The sequence below is a fragment of the Corythoichthys intestinalis genome, chromosome 14 (assembly GCF_030265065.1).
Source record: "Corythoichthys intestinalis isolate RoL2023-P3 chromosome 14, ASM3026506v1, whole genome shotgun sequence".
NCBI classification, from domain to species: Eukaryota; Metazoa; Chordata; class Actinopteri; order Syngnathiformes; family Syngnathidae; genus Corythoichthys; species Corythoichthys intestinalis.
The window spans coordinates 28,751,999-28,777,890 of NC_080408.1; the positions used below are offsets into that span (position 1 = coordinate 28,751,999).

Here is a 25,892-nt window from a genome sequence, read left to right on the forward strand (position 1 = left end):
GGCACATGGGTGTATAAAAAGCAATGAAACCTATAAAGTCAGGGTGTGTTCACACAATTCTCTGAGAATGAGTCAGTGTGATGACGTATTATGAAATATGGATCATTGCAAAACAATGGTGTGGCACTGGAGCCAATTACCGGTACTGTTATGTATTGCATTGAGTTGTTCGCTCATTTGGATGATTGCATTTTCATCAGTTCTGACGGCTTCCCACTTTGGGTACTATTTACTATTATTTTGCTATGATCCATCGGTCCTCCACTTCATCTGAGATCAGGCCATGACGGGAGCAGCAGTTTCAGCTGGGAAACCCAGATTTCCTTCTCCCAGCGTCTTCGTTCAGCTCCCCTGGACTTTCCTGGCCAGCCGGGAGAACTCTTCCCCCGGAACGTGTTTGAGCCACCTTATCTGACTCTTCTCATAGGCACTTGCAAAAAAAGTCTATCAGTGGTGTCGTTAGGCCTATTTTAGGAGGGCTTTAGCCCCCCCTAAAATATTCTTAAGACGCCATAAATAATTTTGGGGGTTTATTTTGAAAAAAAAAAAATTAAGTTGAAATATTCACTATGAAGTTGCAAAAATATTAGTTTAAATCAATAATCATCTAACCTGTCATTACTAACTTAAATATAATGATAAATTTGTCAGTTTCCCCTTACTTCATAGAGTAAGGTAGAGCGCCCCATCAGTGTACCGCTATCCAATCAATTCCACTTGTTAATATAGAGAACACCCAAATCCCTGAAAATCCAATCCGCGTTCCGCGTTTTCATTGTTAGTAGTCGGTACTACCTTTCACGTCTTACCTTTGTTGTTTTGCGGTCAAAAGTTGCATCCCAGCTCTAAAATAACGCTGCTACTTAGCTGCTGCTAGGTAGTTAGTCTGAAATGCATTGTAAGCTCCTAGTAGAGTGAAGCGTGCAATCTTATTACCACTATCTTTTGGGTTCCTTCTGGAGCATCAGCTGTGTTTCTCACTTTATGCATAGATGAGTACAGGAGCTGAGCTCATTCACGCATGATTATCATCAGTGGATAGTCATTAAAATAGTCATAATAATAATAATAACACTGTAACCTTTTCAGGGTTGATTAGTCGAATTTATTGCTTTATCAATGGGGTTGGGACCTTCATTATGCGATGGAGCACCATCCTGCTGCAGAATTTGTCCCTTTTTATGGTTCGGAATGTAAGAGGCAGCTAAGATTTGTTGACATATATATATATATACAGACAAGGCTGAAAAAGCTGTTTCTGTTCTTGCACCCGTCTTTAAAATAAACTGCTGTATTTTAGGCCAATAGAACTGTTGTGTTTGATAGAACAATATGTCTATATGCTGCAATAGCAGATTCATGGCGCAATAAGCCCCCTAACTATTTTTAATTTGTCCGTTTTACCCTGAAAACCCTTGTGTGCAGATGTCACGCAACCACTTTTGTTTCAACCTAGCCATAAAAAGAAGGTAAGTAATCATATGTATGATTGGAAATGACTGTCATTTTTAGCTTACAATCATTAATTGATGTCTAATATTTAGTTTAAAAAAAAAAACGACTTTTAAAAAATTATTCACTCGCATATTTCAAACTTTAAAACAAATTACGTCACAATGAAAAACTTGGCATCTGTAAAAAAGTCACGTATATCTACCTCATAGCTATCGCTTAATTGTATTTTTTTGTTACTGACGCATTTTCCCCGTTATTTTTTATGATAAATAATAGATCCAAACAAAAAAAAAAAAAAATGGAGAAAACAAAAAACGTTTAAAAGGGTAAATATATGAAAAAGAAAATCTCGACCACTCCTCGATGTCTGCGACTTCTGCATCGCGACCCTTGTTATATTACCATGTTTCACCCATAAAATAAAATAAAAAAATCCAGCTGTGGCCATTCACAGCTGTGTCTTGACACTCAATGATACAGTATATGCTACATGGAGTTTTTGATTGAAAAAAGGTAAGTACGCGATAATATCTCGTTAAAGTCATGGCGTCTGTAATTCTGCTGTTGCGTGCTCTCACCTCCAGATAGAGTTTCGCTGTTTTTTTTTTGTTTTTTTTAAATGCCCTAACGTTCAAAATTTTTCTTCCCCCTGAAAATTGAGATTTTAAGCTTTCCAATGATGTATCACACACGCGTATCGGACAATTTTGAAATTTGGCCAAATTGGGGGTCTAAGAGTGGAACTTCAAGTCACCTGAGTGTTTTCCGCCATATATACAGTATATGGAGTAACCCCCAAGCTGGGTGATGGCTCCAACAGACACCAGGGACAACGTCCGACGTCTCTGTTCAGAAGAGCGCAATCCTAGGGACAGCTAAAATCCCGCGCAGAACCCTCAATCTCCCAGGCCTCTGGTAGAGGACCCGATCTTGAAAGGAGAGACCATACCACCCGGGTGGGCGAGACGACAATTTTTTTGTATTTTTTTTTTTTTTTTTTTATAGACTGTATAATTTATCAGTTTTTGTTAGCAATTTTGGTGCTTGTTCACTAACATCCTGTGTAATTCATGGGGATTAAGGGATTAACACCCCCCGTTCTTAAAACCTAGTGACGCCCCTGGTCTGTAATCAGGCCAGATTGTTTTGATTTGAAGCTGGCAATGTGATGGAGCCACCACTGCTAAATTCAAAGCCAGCGTGGTTAGTTTAGGTCATTTGTTGATGATTTTAATTATGAAGACTTTCCAAAGGGATGACAAATGACAAGAATTGATTATTATATTTGATTTGTATCTGTTAGGTTGTTGTTTACATCTTTAATTACTTGTATGTGAAGTATAAAGTTGCTTTGTTGATCAATAATGCCACGCCTTGCCATATTGGCTAGTACAGGGCCAAGAACTATCTTAATTATTTCAAAGGTTAAGTTGGCTGGTCAAATGTCAAGCACATGATGTTCATGTCATCAAGATTATGTATTGAACATTCAATTTTAAAAAATGACTGAGATGTGGCTTAAAACATTTAGAATCTATCCTGATTTGGCTCACAAAAATCATTCAACCAAAAAGCAATCAACTCATTGTGTCAATGGGCCAAATATTCTGTTACATTTTCCCCTGTAACCTTATTTATATTTCTGTAACCCGACCCGTGCGACCCCTCTCTGTACACCACGATGCTCTGCGTTGAGTATTTTTGTTGGTTCAGTGATGACGGGGTGTATGGCAGAAAGGACGAGTGGGCACGGGCGTTCTGATTTGCAGATTGGACCACGCCGTTTATTGGCACAAGAAACTCGGCAACAACTTCTTCACCAACCTTCATGAAATACAATGGGGCATAAGGCCCAATGACGCCAGCACTGGAAGGCAGAGGAAGCTACGGCGTCAGTGAAGGGTCAAAATGCACAAATTGTCTTTATCTCCCAGTTAATCAAAAACTCGCCAATGACATCTGGTGGCGTATTTAAATCACTAGCCTACATCCACCCCTTGTTTAAATGATGGCGTCCCAGTCATCACAACAAAAACACAACACACTTTGCAGATTCGCAGTAGACAGTGTCAGATAAGGCATAGGTAACTATTGTGGCAAAACCAAAATTCGTGCATGGAAGCCCTATCTATGTGAGTGTGCTAGCTTATCTGTACTATGTGTGAATTATAGCTCTTCTTGCTTTGGCCTTCTCCCACAATTCTCTTCCTCTTTGTATTTTCTGCTGGTCTTCATCTAACTCCACCACTCTTGTGTCATATGATAGTCTCTTGGGGGGACGTCGGTTCCTTGGCTGGTTCCTCCTTGGAACAACGGTTCCATCAGGGGAGTGGGTCCCTTTTACAGTCCTCTTTTTCATCCTTCCATCATCCTTTTGCTCCGTTTCCACGACTGTTTCCTCTCCATCTGTGTGCTCCATTTGTCCATTTGTGTCAGGAATAGAGCTCTCCACAGTTTCTGCTGTATCCTCCACTTCCACACTCTCTGCTGCAAGTGGAGCATCCTCTTCTGCTGTCATTTGACTAGTATGCTCTTCCATCATATCAGTGTCCTCCATCTCCAAACCATTTGACGTGTCTGCATCCACTTCCTCCCTTGTCACTCCATCAGACCTTTCCGCTGGGAAGAACATGCACTGGGTGAGGAGGTTGCGGTGGAGCACTCTCTCTTTTTCGCCATCCTCTGATCGGACCACATACACAGGCAAGTTTGGTTGTTTCTTCACCACGATGTATGGACGTGACTCCCACCTGTCACCCAGTTTCTGTCGACCTTCCACTTGGCAAACCTTGACCAGGACTCTGTCACCTGGGTTGAAAGCATGGCTCTGTACTCTTTGGTCATAATACTTCTTCTGTTGCCCTTTTGCCTGACGAGAAGTTGCATTAGCCTGAGCATAGGCTTTGGACAGGGAATCATGCAGCGTCTGAACATATTCACTATACCCACATGGCTCATGGGTGGCTGGGAGACCAAACATCAAGTCAACAGGGAGCCTGGGATGCCTCCCAAACATCAGGTAGTACGGCGTGTACCCTGTTGAATCGTGGCGTGTGCAGTTGTAGGCGTGTGTCATCGCATCCACATACTCATGCCAGCGGGGTTTCAGTGAAGGCTCAAGTGTCCCCAGCATGTTCATGAGAGTGCGGTTGAACCTCTCAGTGGTCCCGTTCCCCTGGGGGTGGTAGGGGGTTGTGTGGGTCTTGAGGATGCCAGTACACTTACACAACTGCTTCACAATTGCACTTTCAAAATTGCGCCCTTGATCTGCATGCAATTTCGCTGGGAAACCAAACCGGCAGAAAAAGTTCTTCCACAGCACCTTCGCCACAGTGCTGGCCTTTTGGTCTCTGGTGGGGTATGCCTGTGCATAGCGTGAGAAGTGGTCAGTGACGACGAGGACATTCTCTAGGCCACCCTTTGACTTCTCCAGAGTCAAAAAGTCCACACATACGAGTTCCATGGGAGCACTGCTGTGAATACTGACCATGGGAGCTTTGACACCTGCAGTTGGGGTCTTTCGGAGGCAACACCTTTCACAGTTTTCGCACCATGCCTTTATTTCTTGGAACATTCGTGGCCAATGAAACCTCTCCCTTATCATGTGCACTGTCCTCTCAAAACCCAGATGCCCTGAGTCATCGTGGAGCGCAGTTTTGACTGATGCTCAGAGTTTCTCTGGAAGTACCAACTGCTCCACTACTCCCCTTTGGCGGTCTCGAATGCGGCGGTACATGATACCATCTTTGACCACTAACCTCTTCCACTCTTTTAAAAGAAGGCCCACTAGGCCACCATCGCTGATTCTCTCGTTGCGATTTGGTTTGCGGTTCAGACTTTTGTAGTGCAAGACAGGCCCAATGACGGGATCTTCTTTCTGACTCGCACGGATCTCCTGTTTTGTCATGGCCGGCAGTGACTCCATTCCCACGTCTTGATATGGCACCTTAATTCTGAGGGTGTCAGAATGAGGCTTTTGTGGGGTAGACGTGTACAGGTCTTTGGGACAGTCTGGCACTTGGGCTGGCGGTCCCATGTCCTGACTGGATTTCACCTGCTGAGGGCATGTTTGCAGAGCTTGAGTGACCTCTTGGTTAGACATACGAGAGAGGGCATCGGCATTTGTGTTGCATTGTCCCCGCCGATACTGGACGTCAAAATCAAAAGCTGACAGTCGAGACACCCACCTTTGACCGGTGGCGTCCAGCTTTGCTGAAGACATCACATACTTGAGAGGGTTGTTGTCTGTCAAGACTGAGAACTTTCGCCCATAGAGGTGATCGTAGAACCTGTCGGTCACTGCCCATTTCAACGCAAGGAACTCGAGCTTGTGTGCCGGGTATCTCGTCTCAGGTGGACTCAAACCTCTGCTGGCGAAGGCGATAACTCTTTCAGTTCCATCCTGGACCTGGACCAACACCGCGCCAAGCCCCTCTCCTGAGGCGTCAGTTTGGAGGACAAAAGGCAGACTGAAATCTGGATATCCCAGCACGGGTGCAGTTGTCAGCTTTTCTTTCAGGGATTGGAAAGCCTCCTCACATTCATCAGTCCACAGGAAAGGAAGGCCAGGCTCCACACGTTTCTTTACTCCACTTTTTTTCCTTCTGGGGTCTCCAGCAGTGAGGCGATACAATGGGGCGGCTAACGTTGAGTATCCGCACACAAACCTCCTGTAATAGCCAGCGAATCCCAGAAACTGGAGCACTTCCTTCCGGTTTGTTGGTCTCGGCCAGTCTTTCACTCGACTGATCTTCTCCGGGTCCGTCCGGATACCCTGAGCAGACACCAAGTGGCCCAAATACTGCACCTCTTTCCTCACCAGCTGGCATTTGGAGGGTTTCAGCTTCAAGCCATGCTGCCGTAGCCGGTCGAACACAAGCTGTAATCTCTCTAGATGCTCATCGAAGGTTTTAGAGAAAATGATCAGGTCATCCAGGTAGATTAAGAGGTGAGTGAAGTTCAGATCACCAAAACAGCATGTCATAAGTCTCTGGAACGTGGAGGGGGCATTCTGCAGCCCAAAGGGCATACGGTTCGCTTCAAATAGGCCCATGGGGGTGCTGAATGCTGTCTTGTACTTGTCTTGCTCAGCTACCTCCACTTGCCAATAACCAGATGTGAGGTCGAGTGTCGAGAAGTACTTTGCTTGTCCCAGAGCCTCCAAAGCTTCCTCAATCCTGGGAAGGGGGAATGCGTCTCTTGTGCTGCAGGAGTTCAACTTTCGGTAGTCGATACATAACCTCAACGAACCATCTTTCTTGGTTACGATCACCACTGGAGAAGCATATGGACTCTTGCTGGGTCTGATGACTCCTGATGCTTCCATTTCCATTAACAACTTTCTCACATCTTGCCACTGTGATGGGGGGATTTTGCGATAGGGGAGTCGAAATGGCTTAGAGTCGACCAGAGGGATCTCATGCTGCACCGTCTTTGTGTGTCCATAATCCATGGGGTGCTGGGAAAACACACTTGCATTCCTTTCCAGCAGTTCTTTAAGGAGAGTGCGCTGGTTTTCGTTCTCCACCGCTGCTTCGCTCAAATCCACCCCACTGCTTGCCACTACTTGATGCAGACTCTGACATACCTCTTTGGCATCACCATCATCAATGCCACTCTGGTTCTTGTCAGAAAAGTCCACCACGTTTTCCACCAAGAAGGCATTAGCAAGATGTGTATGAGGCTTTATGATGACTTCATGCTGAGACAGGTTCATTACTCGAACGGGGACACTTCCTTTCTTTACATCAGCAAAAACTTTGGCCACCAGGACATTTTGTGGGTGTGGTCTTGCAGAATGGCCTTCAATCAGGGCTGTGTAAGTTTTCCTTTGAGGACCAGCTTTTATCCTACACATCAAATCCATCTCTTTTCCCCCTGGAATGTGTGTTCTGGGACCAGTGTACACCGCAGGGCCCACCATGCCATCCATACTGCAATGTTCAGTGTTTCCAACATCCAATAGAGCAGTGTACCACTCTGGATGGCTCTCTTTAATCTGGTGCAAGAAGTGTTGGCCATATGTCACTTTTAGGTGGGTTCTAGCGGCGCGAATGACATTTGTCCCCACCAGCATAGGGACAGAAGACCGATATGACGAGTCAGCAACAACAAAAGCTGGCACACTTTTGAATTCTTTACCCAGAACTTTCAAGCTAATCTGTAGGACACCATGGTAAGTCACACTCTGGCCAGCTGCACCTTCAATGGGTATTTTAGATGGTTGTAGCTTTTGACTTTTAAGGACGGGGTGGTTGCACCAGAAACTGTGTGTAATACTGGTGATCTGAGAGCCAGAGTCGAGGAGCGCCATGCACTTTGTTCCATCGACCTCCACCTCACCCTCATTCCTAGGGCCCACAAGGGGAGTGTCCTCTTCTTCATTTACAGAATTGTTCTCTTGCTGTGGGGGGTTTTGCTGCTCGCCCATAGTAGCCCCAATTACCATGGGCTCTATTCGTTTAAAGGCTGGGCTGGCTGTAGCATGCTTCCCTCCGCCGGAACTACTGGCCGAGGTTGGCGTGCCCACGCTGCATCAGATTCCAGGAACACAGCTCTGCAGACTCGAGCTATGTGTCCTTGCTTCCCACACCGATAACATGTGACACTTGAAATCGGGGGTGTGGGACCAGGAGGTGGGCGGAGTCTCTGCTGTGGAGCTACAGGAGGCGTAGCAATCCTAGATTCCAGCTGAGTCAACTTGGTCATCTGCTCCTCTTGGTTAAGGGCTAATTTCTTGACCAACTCGGTTAGCTCCATCCACTCCGAAGCCTGCTTCATCTTCTCTGTCCTTGCATTTGAATTAGACTCTGAAGCGACATGAACCTGAGTGAACGTCTTCTTTGCTTTGCTTTGGGACTGGAAAGTTTTTGATTCTCTTGCCAGGTTCCTGAGTTCAGCCTGAAGCTCTCGAAAGCTGAGCAGCCGTGGCTTCATTGGTGCAATTCTCGTGTACACCCACTCATCGATAAGGCCTCTCAAGAACTGACGGGTGAGTTTACTGTCACGGTCAGGGAAGGCCTCGCCACCTCTTTGGTTTTCTTCCACAGCTCGCAACGTGGCTTCCAGAGCTATGGCGTAAGAACATGCAGACTCCCCCGGCTTCTGGCTACGCTCGTAGAAGTCAGCCAGTGGGTCTAAAGAGCCCTGTGCGTCACCATACTCTGCTCTCAATTCTTCAAATGCCTTCGCTGGAGTTTGGTCACAGGTGGGCAGGTTCAGTACTAATTTTCTGGCCTCACCGCCCAAGTGACGCACCACTGTGGAGAAACGGAGGTGTGCAGGTAGTTCTATGGCCTCCAGGAGATATTGCATGTCACGAATCCAGTCCTCCACAAGCATCTTACTATCAGCATTACCAGTGAAAACTTGGACATTTTTCACCTGATGTGTCTGCATGAAGCCGCCATAAGTAGTTGGTGGGGGGTTTGGGTTAGCGAGCACACTGTGGCCCCATGCACCTGTAGAAGATGGGTGCAGTGGAGGCTGAGGGTGGTGGACGAAAGCATTCGACATTTGCAACTGGGGAACATGTTCATCTTCTGTGATTTGGAAAGCCTGCTCTGCTGCGGGAGGTCTATGCATATTGTCCATGTTTTGTGTTGTTTGCAGCCGTGGTGTGGAAGCTTGGGGCATGGATGTGGAATACGCATAGCTGGTGTGAGGATGGAGGCTAGAGATAGCAGTTTGCATGGGGTAAGGAGGGAAACCCATGTAGCTCACAGGGGACTGCTGCACAACTTTCTCCGGTGACACGCCGAGTTGTGATGGGCACTGTGGCGGAGAAGTGGGTGTAGGCCCAGGTCCAGTAGCCTGAGATGTGAAGATCGGTCTCATGGGCGTCTGCGCTGGGGTCCCAGAGGCTGTTACTGTGGACACATGAGTCAATGAAACACGAGGATCAACATACGGCGACAACATAGAGGGTGGTGGGGTAGGCGGTGGGGCTAAACTGGTGTCCGTGGGGTGACGAGGAGGTGGACGAATAATGTTATAGCCCAGCTGCTGGGGGGCGTTGAATCTGGGAAATTGACTTGTTGGCCCAGGCCTCACTGCTGGCTGCTGATGAGCTGTGCTGGGACGAGCCATTTCCCCCTCTTTCCAACGCTGGGTTTGATTTGTGGAGTCATGGTGGAGGCTTGTACCAGGCCCAAGGGTGGGCTGGTGACTTGTTGTGGCCATGGAGGAGCCTTGTTGCTTTAATTGGGTGTCTGCACTGTTACTCATCATTTTCAACTGCTATCTATTTAGCTATGTAATTATTTCAACAGCTAAATAAATGTGTGTGCGTATCACTAAAATGTGCTCAATACACCGATATATCACCAATATCACAATAAAGTTCAATTTCAAAATCACAGATATGAATTAAATACACTATCAACGCTTGTGATATTAAACCAGCATCACTTTCATATTTTTTTTTTCCACAAAACGTTTACCATTCCCAAGTTAGTTTTTTTTTTTTTTTTCTTTTTTTTTTTTTTTTAAGGAATGGTCTCCACCCAATGAGAAAAACTAAATTTACCTTGTTTCAAATAGACACAATGGGAAAATGGGTACCTCAATAATTCTGCTGACACACCGCACACACACAAGGTGCAAGTCTATTGCTGCAACGTTGATGAAAAAGTTGATCTTGTCCTCTTCGGTCCTGGAGCGCCACAAATCCGGGTCACGGCACCAAAGATGTAACCCGACCCGTGCGACCCCTCTCTGTACACCACGATGCTCTGCGTTGTGTATTTTTGTTGGTTCAGTGATGACGGGGTGTATGGCAGAAAGGACGAGTGGGCACGGGCGTTCTGATTTGCAGATTGGACCACGCCGTTTATTGGCACAAGAAACTCGGCAACAACTTCTTCACCAACCTTCATGAAATACAATGGGGCATAAGGCCCAATGACGCCAGCACTGGAAGGCAGAGGAAGCTACGGCGTCAGTGAAGGGTCAAAATGCACAAATTGTCTTTATCTCCCAGTTAATCAAAAACTCGCCAATGACATCTGGTGGCGTATTTAAATCACTAGCCTACATTTCGATATTTTTTTTTTTTTTTTTTTTTTTTTTTTTTTTAAGGGCATCAATATTCTGTGAGCCTTGTAGACTGCAAACAAAAATATGTGAAAAAGATGACTTAGAGGTGGCCTAGGCCTCCAGTTTTTTTTTTTCCTGTCTAAGCACCTAGTTTCACAATTAATTATTTTTAGTAAAAAAAAAAAAAAAAAAAAAAAAATTAACACTTACAAATATTTGCGTCCATTATTAATTTGATTTAAAAGTATAGTTGCGTTTTGTTAAATTGCTTTTTCCATGCTTCTTTACGTAACAATCACATGTAGGAACCGATTCAGACACACAACAAGGCGAGTCCATTTTGTAGACGTACCAGGGGCAACTAGCTAGTTTGTAGCAGCTGCAAAGAATCACCCAGTTCAATTAAAAGTACTCTCACTTTTTGGACCGTAAAACAGAGGAATTTCGTTTTTACTGTCAATATGGGGGTCCCAAAGTTTTATCGGTGGATTTCAGAGCGTTACCCTTGCCTCAGTGAAGTTGTCAAGGAACACCAGGTAAGATAGCTGTGGTGACCGTGGATTGGGTTTCTGTTCCTATTTACCGATCGTATACCAGTGTTAGCTAGATTGTATTTGGCTATCGGCATGCTTTTCCACAGACTTTACTTTTAATTTACTCGACTACATTGTTGTAACTAATTTTTTTTTAATTAAATATCATCCATTGTGGATCAGCTATTTTTGTAAACTATCGTGTGACCGCCTACGATTACGGAACAAGCCCCTTTTGTAATATGTGCAGACGAGAAACAAACCGCTTGAGTTGTACAACTAGGAAGTCCGCCACAGACATTAAGTAACATTTACGTTGTAGATAAAATCAAGTTTACTTGTTATTGTCAGCTGTCTTCTGTTACGTGCCGTACAATTAAGGGAGCCTACTAAAAAGTGAATAATAAAGCTATATATAAACATTTGATTTCAACTTCACATAAATAATATTTTTGCTTAGGTGATGATATAAAGATATTACTGTTGATTGCAGAGCTTGACCTACTGTTTCATCATTTAAATTGTGCGCGTGCGCATCGTGTTGTGTGCCCCGATCTGTTTCCACAATCGCAGTATAGGACCGAAATCGGGTCTTTAAATTGGAATCGATTTCAAAATATACCTCGCAACTATTCTTACATACGTAAAATGTTTTGTGCTCGTGTTTGAAGTGTGCATGTTCTCAACGTGTCAGTGTGGTTTTCTCAAGGTACTCAGACTTCCTCAACATCCCCAAAACATGCATGGTAGGCTGATTGAACACTAAACCCGGCAGGAATAGAAGTAGGGCTGCAGCTATCGATTATTTTAGTTGTCGGTAATCTATAAACTAGTTCGAATAATTGAGTAATCAAATTAGGAACATTTAAAGCATTGCAGAATAAATATTAGGAGATGTAAAACAAAGGCTAGCTGGGATTGCACTTTCTAAAGAGCATTAAATGTAAATACAAAATAAAAGACCCAAGCTTTTCTTCAAGCAATGCCGAATTGCACCTTCATTTAAAAATCTATTTAACAAAAACCTGAGCTTAGCCTCAAACGGTATTGTAAAAAAAATAAATAAATAAGGATTTATGTAAAACAAAAGAACAATTCTCTAACTTGCATAGCAAAAGTCCGCGAGTTTAAATGATATAAAATGCAAGTTTTTTTCACAATGCGCTTAACAAATAATCCAAACACATTCCCACAAAAAAAGGGCTAAATATAGCTATTAACTGAAGTACAAATGTATTACCTCCAGTGTTGTTAATCTTACTTTTAAAAAGTAATTAATTGCAGTTACAAATTACTTTTCCCAAAAAGTAATTGCGTTAGTAACTCAATTACCTGAATGTAAGAGTAATTGCTTGGAAAAGTAACTGGTGTTACCTTTCATGTTTTTTTTTTCAACCCTCCCCCACATTAAAAAAAAAATTAAAAAACAGAATAACATAGTAAGAAGAAAAAAGTAATTAATTAGATTACTCACTACTAAAAAAATAACGTTGTCATACTCTAACGCCGTTATTTACAACACTGATTACCTCAAACAAAAACTAGCCTGATTCAACCATGTTAAATAAGTTATGCCATATTCACTGTTGCCACAGTAGTGGGCAATGTATCCACCCAAATCGATAAAACTAAATGCAAACACTTTAAAAACAAACCATTACAACACCACTCTACTTAAACGAATACTCGAACAGCAAAATTTGATTCTAAGCTTCTAATCGAATTACTCGAGTTAATCGATTAGTCATTGCAGCACTAAATAGAAGACAAACAAACATGAAGCTATTCCTCAACATATCTTAGTCTCTCACTGCTTTTAAATTTTGTAGCAGTCTAAAGCTGTTTTGTGTTAACATCAACCTTACGTTGACAAAAGTTGAAGTATGTGGACCCTGAATAACGTCTGGTTCACGTAACCTAAAAGTAAGTGATAAAATAAACTCATAATTGTATTACTTTTTTTCTCTCCCAATATTACTTCAATCTCCTAAACCAAAATAAGTTTTGTGTTCACACACACACCTTATGTCACCAAAGGCGAGCCCGTGGAACCAACGTGGAACTTCCTGGTCACGGAACGTAAAATCAAGCAACAAACAACTGTTCTTACGCCATGATATTGAGGATCTCAAGTCTCTTAAACATGTAGCAAGCAGTGATTATCACTTTATTTTGGGATTGCGCCATCCTATCTTTCCGGCTTCCTTCTTATTAACACTCCTCCTTGACCACTCGATTCCTCTGCCGTCCACCTTTCTGTCCCATGTGCTCATTTTGTCACCTACCGTTCCAGAGCATTTAGCCACTCTGCCCCCCAGCTCTGGGATGCGCTCCCTCCTGATCTTCGTAACTTTTCTCATACTTATCAAATCCATATTCAAAACAGACCTCTTAGAATTGACATACCCAGTTTTAACTCTGTTCTGCTCAGTGATATGTCTTCTTAATTTCGTTTTACTTGATTTTGCTTTGATCTGTGCGTTTGCAAACTTTTGTTTTTCTCGGACAGTTACCATGGGAGTTCAAAATAACGCTTTAAAAAGAAAAGAAAAAAAAAAGCATTATTATTACTCCTACAAAATCTTTTATTTTTCAGATTCCAGAATTTGACAATCTCTATCTGGATATGAATGGGATCATCCATCAGTGTTCTCACCCAAATGATGAGGACGTTCACTTCCGCATCTCTGAGGAGAAGATTTTTGCTGACATTTTCCATTATGTGGAGGTGCTTTTCAGGATCATCAAGCCACGGAAGGTCTTCTTCATGGCTGTTGATGGTGTGGCACCAAGAGCAAAAATGAACCAGCAGAGGGGACGAAGGTTTCGGTATGTGCAAGATGTTTTGGGGAAAGTCTTGTCTGAACCTCTTAAAATTATCTTGAGGGGAATTACGGTACAGTAATCCCTCGTTTTTCGTGGTTAATGGGGACCAGAACCTGCCGTGATAGGTGAAAAACCGCGAAGTAGTTGTAGTTTTTTGTGTGTGTGTTTAATGTATTGATTCAGATTTTCCATTGGAAAGAGATACATAAAAGACATATTTTTTCCTTTTTTATTCCCCAAACTATAATTTTACAGAAAAATTATGTAAATAAATTTTAAAAATGGTTTGTAAGTACTTCAAATGTAATAATTATGAGTTAACTAAGTTTTAAAATTGTTCTTGTCCCACCGTATTATTTTTAAACAAGAATAAAGTAATAGAAAAATGCTAGGCTTTATTTAATGCTTCATTGAGTGAGTCAACTCAAATCCACTCAAGCTGCTCACACAAAATGAGTTGCCACAGCAAGTATTTAACAAGTTAAATGGTGATTGACGCATGCAGCGCTTTTACGTTTGTGTCTCTGGCAACATCAAACCCAAACATCTGTCAGTCATCATTAACTTTAATAACCAACTCCAGTGGATGCCTGACGAACAAAGAGCAGGGAGTGGGAGGGAGGGAGGGAGGGAGGAAGAGTGAGACTACGCTATCGGCTTGGGACAGCTCATTGTTTTTTTTTTAATTGAAAAAAAGTTCGAGATGGACTGAGGGTGCGAAGTTTAACATGCGAATTAGCGAGGGATCACTGTCGTTTTGTTTTTCATTCTATGACTGCAATGACACATGTTGGTTAACCTTTCCTTAGTGTTATAGACAACATGACGCATATCTGTACATGTGTGTTTGTGAATGAAGGTCTGCCAAAGAAGCAGAGGAGAAAATTAAGAAAGCTCTGGAAAAAGGAGAGGTTTTGCCCACAGAAGCTCGCTTTGACTCTAACTGCATCACCCCAGGTATGGAGTCTACGGACCAGTGTTTCTTTTGGCAGTCTTTTAAATTTTTTTTTTTTTTTTTTAGTCTTTTGGACATAAATACTTATTAGTCTTCATCATATTTTGTTCATTTTAAAATGTGTTCGTCTTCGTCTAGTTTTAGTCGACGAAATCTCATACAAATTTCATCCAGTTTTAGTTGACAGTTACTTAAAATGTTTTCATCGGTAAAATTCAAAAGTTTTGGTCCAAAAATGATGGTTTCCAACAATTTCGAATGAACATAGAAAGACGAGTGCATATTGTAGCGTCTACAAGAATAACGCCAACTTGATGATGCCAATACCCACTTAGCAGGAAAAGCAGTACAGTGGTACCTCTGCATACGAAGTGAATTCGTTCCAGGACCTTGTTTGTAAGTCGAAATGGTCGTATGTCGAGCAGGATTTTCACATAAGAATACATTATAATTCCTTTAATTTGTTCCATAGCCCGAAAACCTACACTAAATCCTTAATAAATGCTGCTGGTACTATTGCAAATAGCAATTACACAGTGTAAAACAAATAAATTATGAATTAAAATCGGAATAATATAAAGATAGTAATAATAATAATAGTACCTGTAATATGTAACAAATCGGTTTCTAATGTGGCGAATGTGTTTTCTGTTTGTACCTAGCATGGCTGACTTGACAGACAGACAGAGAGAGAGGGATAGAGAGAGAGAGGGACTTTTTACTTTGTTCAGCAGCGGCGGACAGTAGGCATGTTGTGTTGCACAAGTCCTGAAATAAATGATTAAAAACCTGACGAAGCTGAAGATTTTTTTTTGGCAATGTTACCACAATAATAATTGTCAACTTCTAAAGACTGGCAAACGGATGTCGGAGGAGGACCGTCGAGATCGTCGACATTCCACTGCCGTATTGTCGAGCCAGTTTACAGACGTGCGCACCACGCTCATATTTTTCTTTCATTTCCATCTTCATTTCTATGGTAAGCCTTACCTTTTTTCACCACCTGCACTAACATTCTTGGAACCCATGTTCATTTCTCTCACAAGAAAATCCAGCGTGCATCTGTCTCGCATGAAAACAAAGAAACTGCGTCGCTGTCATAAATCGTCGTATTTCGAGCATGTAATCGGATGTAGAAACAAACGGCGAGTCAAATTTTAAGTCTGATATCGAAAAGTCGTGTGTTGAAACGACCGTATGTTGAAGTACCACTGTTCATCATTTTCAATTAAACCCACAGGATGCCACGAACTATATGTTTAAAAAAAAAAAAAAAATGTCCAAGCATTTAATACTGAGAAGTCTGGATTTTTTTTTTTTTTTTTTTTTTCAATCAATTACAGGGAAATACTGATTGCTTGCAACTTCTGGCTAGACTCTAAGAATAGCAAAAAAAAAAAAAAAATGTCCAAGCATTTAATACTGAGAAGTCTGGAATTTTTTTTTTTTTTTTTTGCTATTCTTAGAGTCTAGCCAGAAGTTGCAAGCAATCAGTATTTCCCTGTAATTGATCATTTGCCAATCAAAATAGCTGAAATGGGCAGTTGGCTAAATTTTGCCAACTGGCTCTCCTCTAGATTTACTGACCAGAAGTTTCAAGTAGCTCTGCTTTAGACTGGCCAGTGTTTTAAGAATATGCTCGCCATTCTGAAGCATATGCTAACTTTTATGTCACACTAACGCTAGGAGTTATATTTAATATCTTATGATCACTCAGCACAGACCTTTAAAGGCTAAAGCAGCATTGCATATTCTCTCTTTCCAACATAAGAAAACAAATCTTACCGTGTTTCCAAACAAGCAAGATGGCTTGGACACTGTGTGCACCAGTGTTCCCCATCTACCCTGATGAAATTCGTTTGTGTCAATATATTAAAAAGAAACACTAACTAGATGTTGTAATTGCCTCTTGCTCTTTGCTGACGTAATTGCTGCATGACTTCCGATTTGGGAGTCTTGACAGTTCAGACCGCCAGTCACTTTCTGAAAAATGTGGCCCAGATCGGATTTCAACCACATACGAAATTGGCTCAGATCGGATTTGAAATGGTCCACTTCTATGCGACTTGTCCCGTTCAGACCGTCAAGTTAATGCCTGACTCAAGCCAGAAAAACATGAAAAAATCGTATTCGTGCACCTGTAGTATGAACCTAGCATAAGTAACTACGCATAGCATTTTTTTCATTAGTGATGCCAGCTCATTTAATGTACTTTATCTCCCTCAGGCACTGAGTTTATGGTCAGACTCCAACAGCAGCTCACTTATTTTGTCCACAACAAGCTCTCAACTGACAAACTTTGGCAGAATGTCAGAATCTACCTATCAGGTCATGAGGTGTGTATGCATTTGTTAACACTTTTGGGGTTAAGAAACATACAGTACAGTATCTTGCTAATGCTGATTCACTAACTGATTTGGAGAATTTCCCATCATTCTTCAGACCCCTGGCGAGGGAGAACATAAAATAATGGAATTCATACATTCAGAGACAGCCAGACCTTTACATGACCCCAACACTCGACACTGCTTATATGGCCTGGATGCTGACCTGGTATAATTTGTCTATATGTCAATATGACACACATTCGTATCAATGTGTCAGGTCTTTCAGTATTCCCATGTTGTTTTTGTTCACTAGATAATGTTGGGTTTGACGAGCCATGAGCCAAATTTCTCACTGCTCAGAGAGGAGGTCCGATTTGGGGGGAAGAAATCCCAGAAAAGGTTTGTTTTTGTCATTGATAATGCTTAACTTTTGTATTCATGATTTTTCGAATTCTAATATCATAACTATATATTGTCCACATTCCATTACTTGTGAATACATCCACCAAAATAGCACAATATCACTTCATCCAACCCTCACCTGTTTAAGACACTTTCTGACGTCAGTTTTGCCTAATACTGCAAGAGCATGTTTCTGTTTGTGGATCCTCCTTGCAAATTCTCTCAAGCAGCACCACAATGTACCACAGAGCGCAAATTGCCAAGCAACGTTCCTTTGTGTGGGTACTGAGCCATCACCACATATACAATAAATTGGATTTTTGGTTGCGAGCTAAAACGAAAAGTCTTTAAGAGAACTAGACCAATTCGTTAAATGAGTTTTTCTTTTCTCAAGAAGTATTGTATTGTCAAATTTCAACCATGCCTCACACCAGAACTCTCTCACAATGTGAACATTAAGAATTATACTGCAAAAAAACTGGAAAGGTTTGGGGAAAAATGCCTATAGTTCGAGGGTTCGCTGTAATTTTTTAAATAGGTGTTTGCACAACCTCATGATAGTTGAAAAGTCCTTGATGAACAATACCTGTCTGTTTCATTATAGGGTAACCGCTCCAGAGGAGACAACGTTCCATTTGCTTCACTTGTCTCTTATGAGGGAATACATTGATTATGAGTTCGCTGCGGTTAAGGTAGGCTGTTTGACTCTCACATCCTGGCATACATAATAATTTCTTACTAGTATGCCCTTTCATCTTAAAGGATCTGATGGGCTCTGATTATGACTTGGAGCGGATAATAGATGATTGGATTCTAATGAGCTTCCTCGTGGGGAACGACTTCATCCCTCACCTTCCTCATCTGCACATTAATCATGACGCTCTGCCATTGTTGTATAAGACTTACATCAGTGTGCTGCCCAGCCTTGGTGGTGAGAAATGCAAACATCACATAATATTATAGCATGGTCACTCCCGTGTGATTTTGTTCAGGATATGGTAAAAATAAAGTTCACCAAGATAACTGAAGGTTAATAGAATAGAATAGAATAGAATAGAATAGAATGGTCTTTATTGTCAATAAAGATTTTTTTGTTTGTTTGATTCTTGGTTGCAACAACACTTGGCTACAAATTCTGTTGGAAACTCAGTTTATTACACTTTTAAATGATGCCACATGCAGCATATGCACTGTGGTCTGAGCACCAGTGCTGAGTATGCAGGGTGTTTGGTAGTTTGACGTAGTGCCGTGCGATATGGAAAAAAATCTCCAATCATGTTGTGGGCCTTTTTATATCACAATATTTATATGCCCAGTATAGTACATTTTTATTTAGTTTGTGAAAGAAATATACAACAATCATGACCGCTTTTCCTCAACTAACTTTATTTTTTAATTGAGAATAAACTCACCTGCCACAAATGCGAAATCTATCCAGTAGTTTGCAACCTAACACTATGCAATGCAAACAGAACCACCACAGTGGCATACCAATGTTTGCTCAAATGTAGAGATAGCTAACTATCTACTAATATTTGTGGCTAGTGGTTTTGACGTTTAAGACTGCTGTATATTAAATTAGAATAGTATCATTAGTTAATGAATTTTTTGCAGTGAAACAAATTGCCTAGTCTGTTTTGTGTGGATTATCAGTGTTCAATTTTCTTGTGTGCATTACTCACATACAGTTGGCAGTGGGAACCACTTGACTTACTATTGAGAGCAGATAGAGAGGCTGACTGGTGGTGCTTCTTCACCACATCACATCAATCTAGCAAGTCAGTGCAAATTAGGCGTCATCTGCCGGCCAAATTTAAAATCGATTTTTTTATGTTGATGATGACGATAGGAAGATTTGGCGATATACAGTAAATTGTCACATCGTACAGCACTAATCTGTAAGGTTTTACATAATCGGTTTATTGAAAAAAGTTGAACTGATCAATTGTCAAATTAACGTATTTTCCGCATAAGAAGACTTACCTAAAAGTGTTCAATTTTCTTATAAGTGCGCCTTATGATCCGATGTGCCTTATACATCGATCAATATTGGTTAATCGTAGCATGATATTCCCTTTAGCACAGCTCTATCTAGTGGATTCATAACGGAACCCCAACTACTATTACAACTGCGCCCTATATATGAAAAAAGGCCATTCATTAAAGGTGCTCCTTATACTCCGATGCACCTTATAGTGCGGAAAATACGGTGATTGACAACAATGTTAATAATCCTTTAACCCAGACATGTCCAAAGTCCGGCCCGGCCCCTGGTCAAATTTCATCCGGCCCCCAGCCTAGTCTTAAAAATCAATAACGTCTGGCCCGCACAGACTTAATAAATTGGTCAGCAGTACTGCTACCAGCATATGAGGTAGCTTACACACTAAATGCTGCTCCTCATTTACCCACTAAAAAAAGCAACATTACTCTAAGCAACATTACCCCGTGTGACCTTTTACTCCCAATTTTCTAAAATGGCGACAAACAACAACAAAAAAAAAGAAAGTTGACTGTGACGGCCGACGCTTCAAGGATAGGTGGAAATTGGACTATTTCTTCACTAAAATACGCAACAACTGTGTCTCCCTCACTTGCAAAGAGACGGTCGCTGTTTTTAAAGATTTCAATGTATGGCGATTTTACCAAACAAGACACGCTGACATGTACGACAAGATTACAGGGAAGATTCGCAGCGAGAAATTGAAGCAACTTGAAGCTAGTTTAATTTCACAGTAGCCGTATTTCGCAGGAGCCCAAGAGTCGAAAAATAACTCTGCAAAGGCTAGTTGCGAGATTGTTGAAATTATTAATTAAAAACAAATAATAAAGCAAATGTGACACACAGAATGGCTTGCTAAAATTTGCTTAAATATATTGTTCTACGTAAAGGACGTCAGCCAAGGTCGGCCCCCCACATTTTTACCTCACAAAATCTGGCCCCCTTTGCAAAAAGTTTGGACACCCCTACTTTAACCCTTTAAAGATATTGTTTAAGTTAAGAATCTCTAAATTCTCAGAATTTCGTGGTCTCATCGGGAAATGTTTTTCAGCTTTATGTCTCCAGGAAAGCAACCTGATAATCCTTGTTTAATTACAGTAAGACATCTACTGAATATCAGCCTTCGAATTTTGGCTGCAAATTTATGTCAAATCTTTTTGTGGTGTTGTGTTGTAGAAACACCCACTTAATAGAAATAAATCCATACAGTGCCGCATTTATAATTTTGTGGAATACCAGTTCAAAGCTCTCATATCGCATCATTGCACAGGCCTTATCCAGATTGATTATTTGAGCAGACACCCGCTGAGCACTACCAGGTGCTTTGAGCCAGGTCCCTTTCAGGCACTTCATAGATCATTTCTTCAGCTTTGGCAGAGAAAAAAAAAAAAATTAATGGATGCAGCCCAATCTACTTGGCTCTCTGGCTTAGCACACAAATGCATGTTCTTTCCAAATGTGGCAGAATTTAAAAAAGAAATTAACCAGGTTGGCAACAGAATGAGATTTGTAAAGAGGCAAGTAATGTACCAAAGTTGCTGCAGCTGTACTAAATTTACTTATCTAGTCTTTGACTTTAATTTAACAGTTTTTTTTTATGCTCAGGTTATTTGAACGAGAATGGCCATCTTAACCTTAGAAACTTTGAAAAATACTTGGAGAAACTCTCTGAGGTACGTCATTCAGAAACACATGTTCTGTCTTTTTGTAAACTAAAACGGGTAAATGGCATTTCTGTATAATTCAGTTGGAGATATTTATAAGATTATATAACATATTTTGATATGAGAGTGATTTATATTATATTTGTCCACCTCTGTCCAGTTTGACCGTGAACATTTCAGTGAAATATTTGTGGACTTGAAGTGGTTTGAGAGTAAAGTTGGTAATAAATACTTGAATGAGGCTGCTGGCAGAGCAGCAGAAGCAGAAGCCGCAAGTAAACTCATGTCAAAGGAAAAGGTAGGACAGCAGTGATAAAACCAACTTAACCCAGTATTGACTGTTATGTTTCTACCTATTTGGTTGCGCCAATTACTAACTGTGTATGTGTGTGTTTACAGGATTCCTCTCCCCCTCTAGCTGTGTTGACCTCACCTGATCAAGTCTTAGATGGTGGAAAAGGACCTGCTGATGAATACGAAGATGAGGAAGATGATATATTTGAAACGGAGTTCAGACAATACAAGCGCACATACTATATGACCAAGATGGGGGTGGACATAGTGTCTGAGTAAGTTTTTTGTTTTTTTGTTGCACACCCATGTACAATTTCCACACATTTCCTTTACACACATTTTCTCCTTCAAGGCAGTGATTGTTGATGAGTTTCCATTAAAAATAGAACTTGAAAAGCTACAGAAAAAAAGATTTAAAAAAATAAAAATAAAAACCACAATTTTAAACCAAATTGGTTCTTTGTGTTTATTTTAAAGTTCGCTTATCATTTTGCATTTTTTTAAAGTATTTTGTTTTGATGATTTAACATTACAGAGTATATGTAGAAAGGAAAAAAACATGCACGATTGCAGTAATTTTTTTTTTTTTAAGAAGTATTTAATTTTATCCCGCAACTTTGTCACAGTTTCTAAATTTGGCCCACAGAAAAATGTAAATTACACATCCCCGATTTAAGGGATTCAAAATAAAACTTAGTTGTCGATATATCACTGTGTTATATGTAAAATAACTGGAAATATTTGTATTCAATCTTTTGCAGTGATTTTCTATCAAAACAAGCCAAATGCTATGTCGAAGGTATCCAGTGGATTCTTCACTACTATTACCATGGAGTTAAATCCTGGAGCTGGTGAGAACTTTTTGCATTTTTACAGAAAGCTGATCATGTATTATCTTACTTTATATCTTCTTGTACGAATTAGTGCATTTCCTTGTGTGTTTGGGTGTATGTGCATGATTTTAAAATTTCCCAAACATGCATCAGTTTAAACTTGTTAAAACCTGTTTTGTTTTTTGTTTTGTTTCTTTCCATTTTCTAGGTTTTACCCCTACCACTATGCACCCTTCTTGTCGGACATCAGAAATATTTCTGGATTGAAGCTGACCTTTGATCTTGCTAAACCCTTCATGCCCTTCCAGCAACTTTTAGCAGTCCTGCCCTCTGCCAGCATGGAGCTATTACCAGAATGTTACAGGGTAACACAGTACCCTTGCCCATTTTAGCATAACCTTGTACTATTTATTGAAATGTGGGTTAATGGACCCTCACTAGATCTAGGTGTATAGCTATTTTTTTCCCATGTAGGACTATTAATTTTAATTTGTGCGTCCAATAAGTACATAAAAATCAGATTTTTGTTAATTTTATATGCAAACCGGATACCAAAGAGTTGAGATGTTATACATATTGTGCCAAAAGGTGAATGAAATCATGTACAAGTGCCACGTTTCAATATTTTATCCAAAAAAAGAACATAGATGACACATTTTAAACTGAAAAAAATTTATGATTTAAAGCGAAAATGTTTCCCTTAAAATGATACATTTTCTTGGTTTAAACTTTTGAGGCTATAGTTGTGACTTAAATGATCGTATTACAATTTTTGTCAAACACTACAAAATGCCAAAGAGTTCACATACCTATCTTGTCTTTCTATATAATTAATGTACTTTTTTGTGTTTTCCAGCACCTAATGACAAGTGAAATGTCGCCCATCATTGAATATTACCCTGTAGACTTCAAAACAGACCTGAATGGCAAGCAACAGGAGTGGGAGGCTGTAGTGCTAATTCCTTTCATCGATGAAGTATGATACACACGCATCAAAACTACTTAATCCAAACAGCAGTTAAAACGTTTTCAAGGTTGTATGCGTTTCTCTGTTAAATGTTTTTTTTTTTCTTCTGGTTTGAACAGAGGTGTTTGTTAGCAGCCATGGAGAGCTGCAATTCCAAGCTGACCAAAGAAGAGAAAGCCCGGAATCATCATACTGAGTGTTGTCTTTATACATATGACCGTGATAAAGACTTCACATACCTCTCCACCATTCCTCAGCACTTCCCGAACATCATCCATTGTCATGCCAGGTAGATGCACACATCACCCTTTAATTTATACTGGTGGACTAATCTCGTTAAGGTTTCTAAAATGTAATCGGTAAGCAAGTACAGTGACACTGTGTGTCATACAGTAGGGCTAGTGTTGTAATGTAAAATTGTAAATGGCTACTTTTTGAGTCACGTAGGGGAAAAGGTGGCAAAAATGGGTAACAGAAGAGTTTGGACCAAAGTATTGAGTTCGATTATTTGTTTCTAGAGGTGTGAGAAATTTCCAATTCTTAGATTATTCGCGATTCGGCTGTGGGAGATTCGATAACAATTCACAAAGATCAGAATTCCGATAATTGAAGTATGCCAAGTAAAGCGGAACTAAAACACAGTCAGCACAGTCTTCGGGACGCAATGAAGAACAGACCGAAAGTAAGCATCATGCTTGTCATTACCCGGGTTATGACAATGCTCAACTCACGGCTCTGGCTCAACTCATGCCGCTAGATAAAAAAAAAAAAAAAAAAACAATAATACCTGACTGCTGCTGACAGCCGCTACAAACTACGCCCACATAATGCTACAGTAGATATCATATGTATAAAGAACTAGATGCGAAATGACACTCTGCAGCGTTAGCAGCACATGTACTGTATAGAAAACTAGATGCGAAATGACAGACTTGCCGGCGTTAGTAAACAGCCACCATCTTAAAACAGCAGACTTCTCTGGAAAGCTGCTGTAGCGAACTTTCCGAGCGGACCTAATTAACTTTTTATCTAAAACACTCCTAAAATAGCAAAATCCTGACTTGAATCTATCTTTGAATGATGAAACAGTTTTAAAACTTTCACATGTCGAAAGTAGACAGAAGGGAAATTATGGAATAACGGGAGCAATTTTAACAACTTTAACGGTTGATTCACAACATTAAATTGATTGAATGTAATTTAAAGCTGCTGATATAGAATGGGACGTGAGTATTTTATTTACTCTTTTGAACTGTTGACTTGATTCTGAAATAGTCGTTTATTTAAGCCTGAGAGGATTTTTGTACAATTTTTGTAACTAATGTACGAAACATTAAAAGCAGATAGTAGCTGGGGGGGAGCATCAATAGTCGATTTATAATCGAATCGTAGCCTCTGAATCTTAATCGAATCGTTAGGTGCCCAAAAATTCCCATCTCTATTTGTTTCCTCTTCAGGTGGTTCATTTTAGTTTTCATACTTCCAAAGTTTTTGTAACTTTTAGCTCTATAAAGAATATTTCTAATTAATAGTCAGCTGTTCTGACCTCAAAGACGCAGAGAGCTATTAACCCTTTTGAGTACAGTACCGTAAAAAGGAAAGCAATTGGTAAATTTGGTTTGGACTGTACTGTGCCTGGAAAAAGTATCTGCTCCCTTCCTCATTTTTGTGTTTTTTTTGCATATTCATTACAAACGTTTTTTTTAGTTCATCAAACGAATTTTAAGATCACACAGAGAAGACCAAAGGAAATACAAATGTAGTGAAGAGTTCATTTAAACATTTTTTTATTAAGACAAAAAAAAGCAAACCTCTGTGGTTCTAGGTGAAAAGGTAATTGCACCCTATAAACTGATAACGAGCCGGGTTAACTTGTTCACTCCCAGCCATTTTTCACCAGACGTCCCTGTTTCTACTCCTTCCTCTCTGTCAATATAAAAAAGGATTTGTTTCTGCTGTTTTTTGTACTTTAGTTATGAGCAGTATGTGTTTGTTAGTGAATGAGTTAAGGTCATACCACATCACCCCGGTCGGGTTGAATTTCTCCTGAAGAAATTACTACTTAATAGTATACTGTAATGGTGAAGTATTCATTAATGATTGCTCCAATTTCACCCAGCCTGTTATATTGCCATATTGTTTTTATTAAATGAATAGGTAATAAACCATTTCTTCAGGTCATTCGTTAAAATATCTGAAAAAATTGCTTCTCAAAATTTAGAAAGTTACTCCTCAAAGGAAAGTTATTTTGAGCCTTGATATGGAAGTTTCTATCCAGTAGCTCTTTCGTGGTATGACCAATTTGAATTAATATGGAATGTGCCAATTTTGTTTCAGGGAAGAAAAAATTCCCATGGATGCCTGGCATGTTCCACTAAACCGCATTCGCAGAAGTGTGGATCGCTCAGCTCTGTATTTTTGCGGGTTCCCGACACTGCATCACATAAAACACAAGGTAAACATTATTCTACTGCATTTGGCTGAATTGATCGTACAATACTACTCAGCAGATTAAAACGGTGGGTAGGGCTCACTGACACTGTGCGTCAAATGTGATTCACAAGATAGGGATTTCTTCGTGTCAAATGGACACCATGA

The 25,892-nt window shown here is 40.6% G+C and overlaps 1 protein-coding gene across 1 annotated transcript in view; it reads left to right on the forward strand.

Annotated features, from left to right (window-relative positions):
- Positions 1-10,816: 10,816 nt before the first annotated feature.
- xrn1 (5'-3' exoribonuclease 1) overlaps positions 10,817-25,892 on the forward strand; it is a 37,586-nt gene continuing 22,510 nt past the window's right edge. The window contains exons 1-16 of the mRNA XM_057857888.1: positions 10,817-11,027; positions 13,621-13,853; positions 14,710-14,807; positions 17,032-17,141; positions 17,248-17,358; positions 17,446-17,531; positions 18,139-18,226; positions 18,297-18,465; positions 21,142-21,209; positions 21,361-21,498; positions 21,600-21,769; positions 22,256-22,345; positions 22,536-22,692; positions 23,184-23,303; positions 23,414-23,583; positions 25,632-25,749. Coding sequence (XP_057713871.1) covers positions 10,953-11,027; positions 13,621-13,853; positions 14,710-14,807; positions 17,032-17,141; positions 17,248-17,358; positions 17,446-17,531; positions 18,139-18,226; positions 18,297-18,465; positions 21,142-21,209; positions 21,361-21,498; positions 21,600-21,769; positions 22,256-22,345; positions 22,536-22,692; positions 23,184-23,303; positions 23,414-23,583; positions 25,632-25,749 — 2,001 coding nt within the window. The 5' untranslated portion in view covers positions 10,817-10,952. The remainder of the gene's footprint in view (positions 11,028-13,620; positions 13,854-14,709; positions 14,808-17,031; positions 17,142-17,247; positions 17,359-17,445; positions 17,532-18,138; positions 18,227-18,296; positions 18,466-21,141; positions 21,210-21,360; positions 21,499-21,599; positions 21,770-22,255; positions 22,346-22,535; positions 22,693-23,183; positions 23,304-23,413; positions 23,584-25,631; positions 25,750-25,892) is intronic.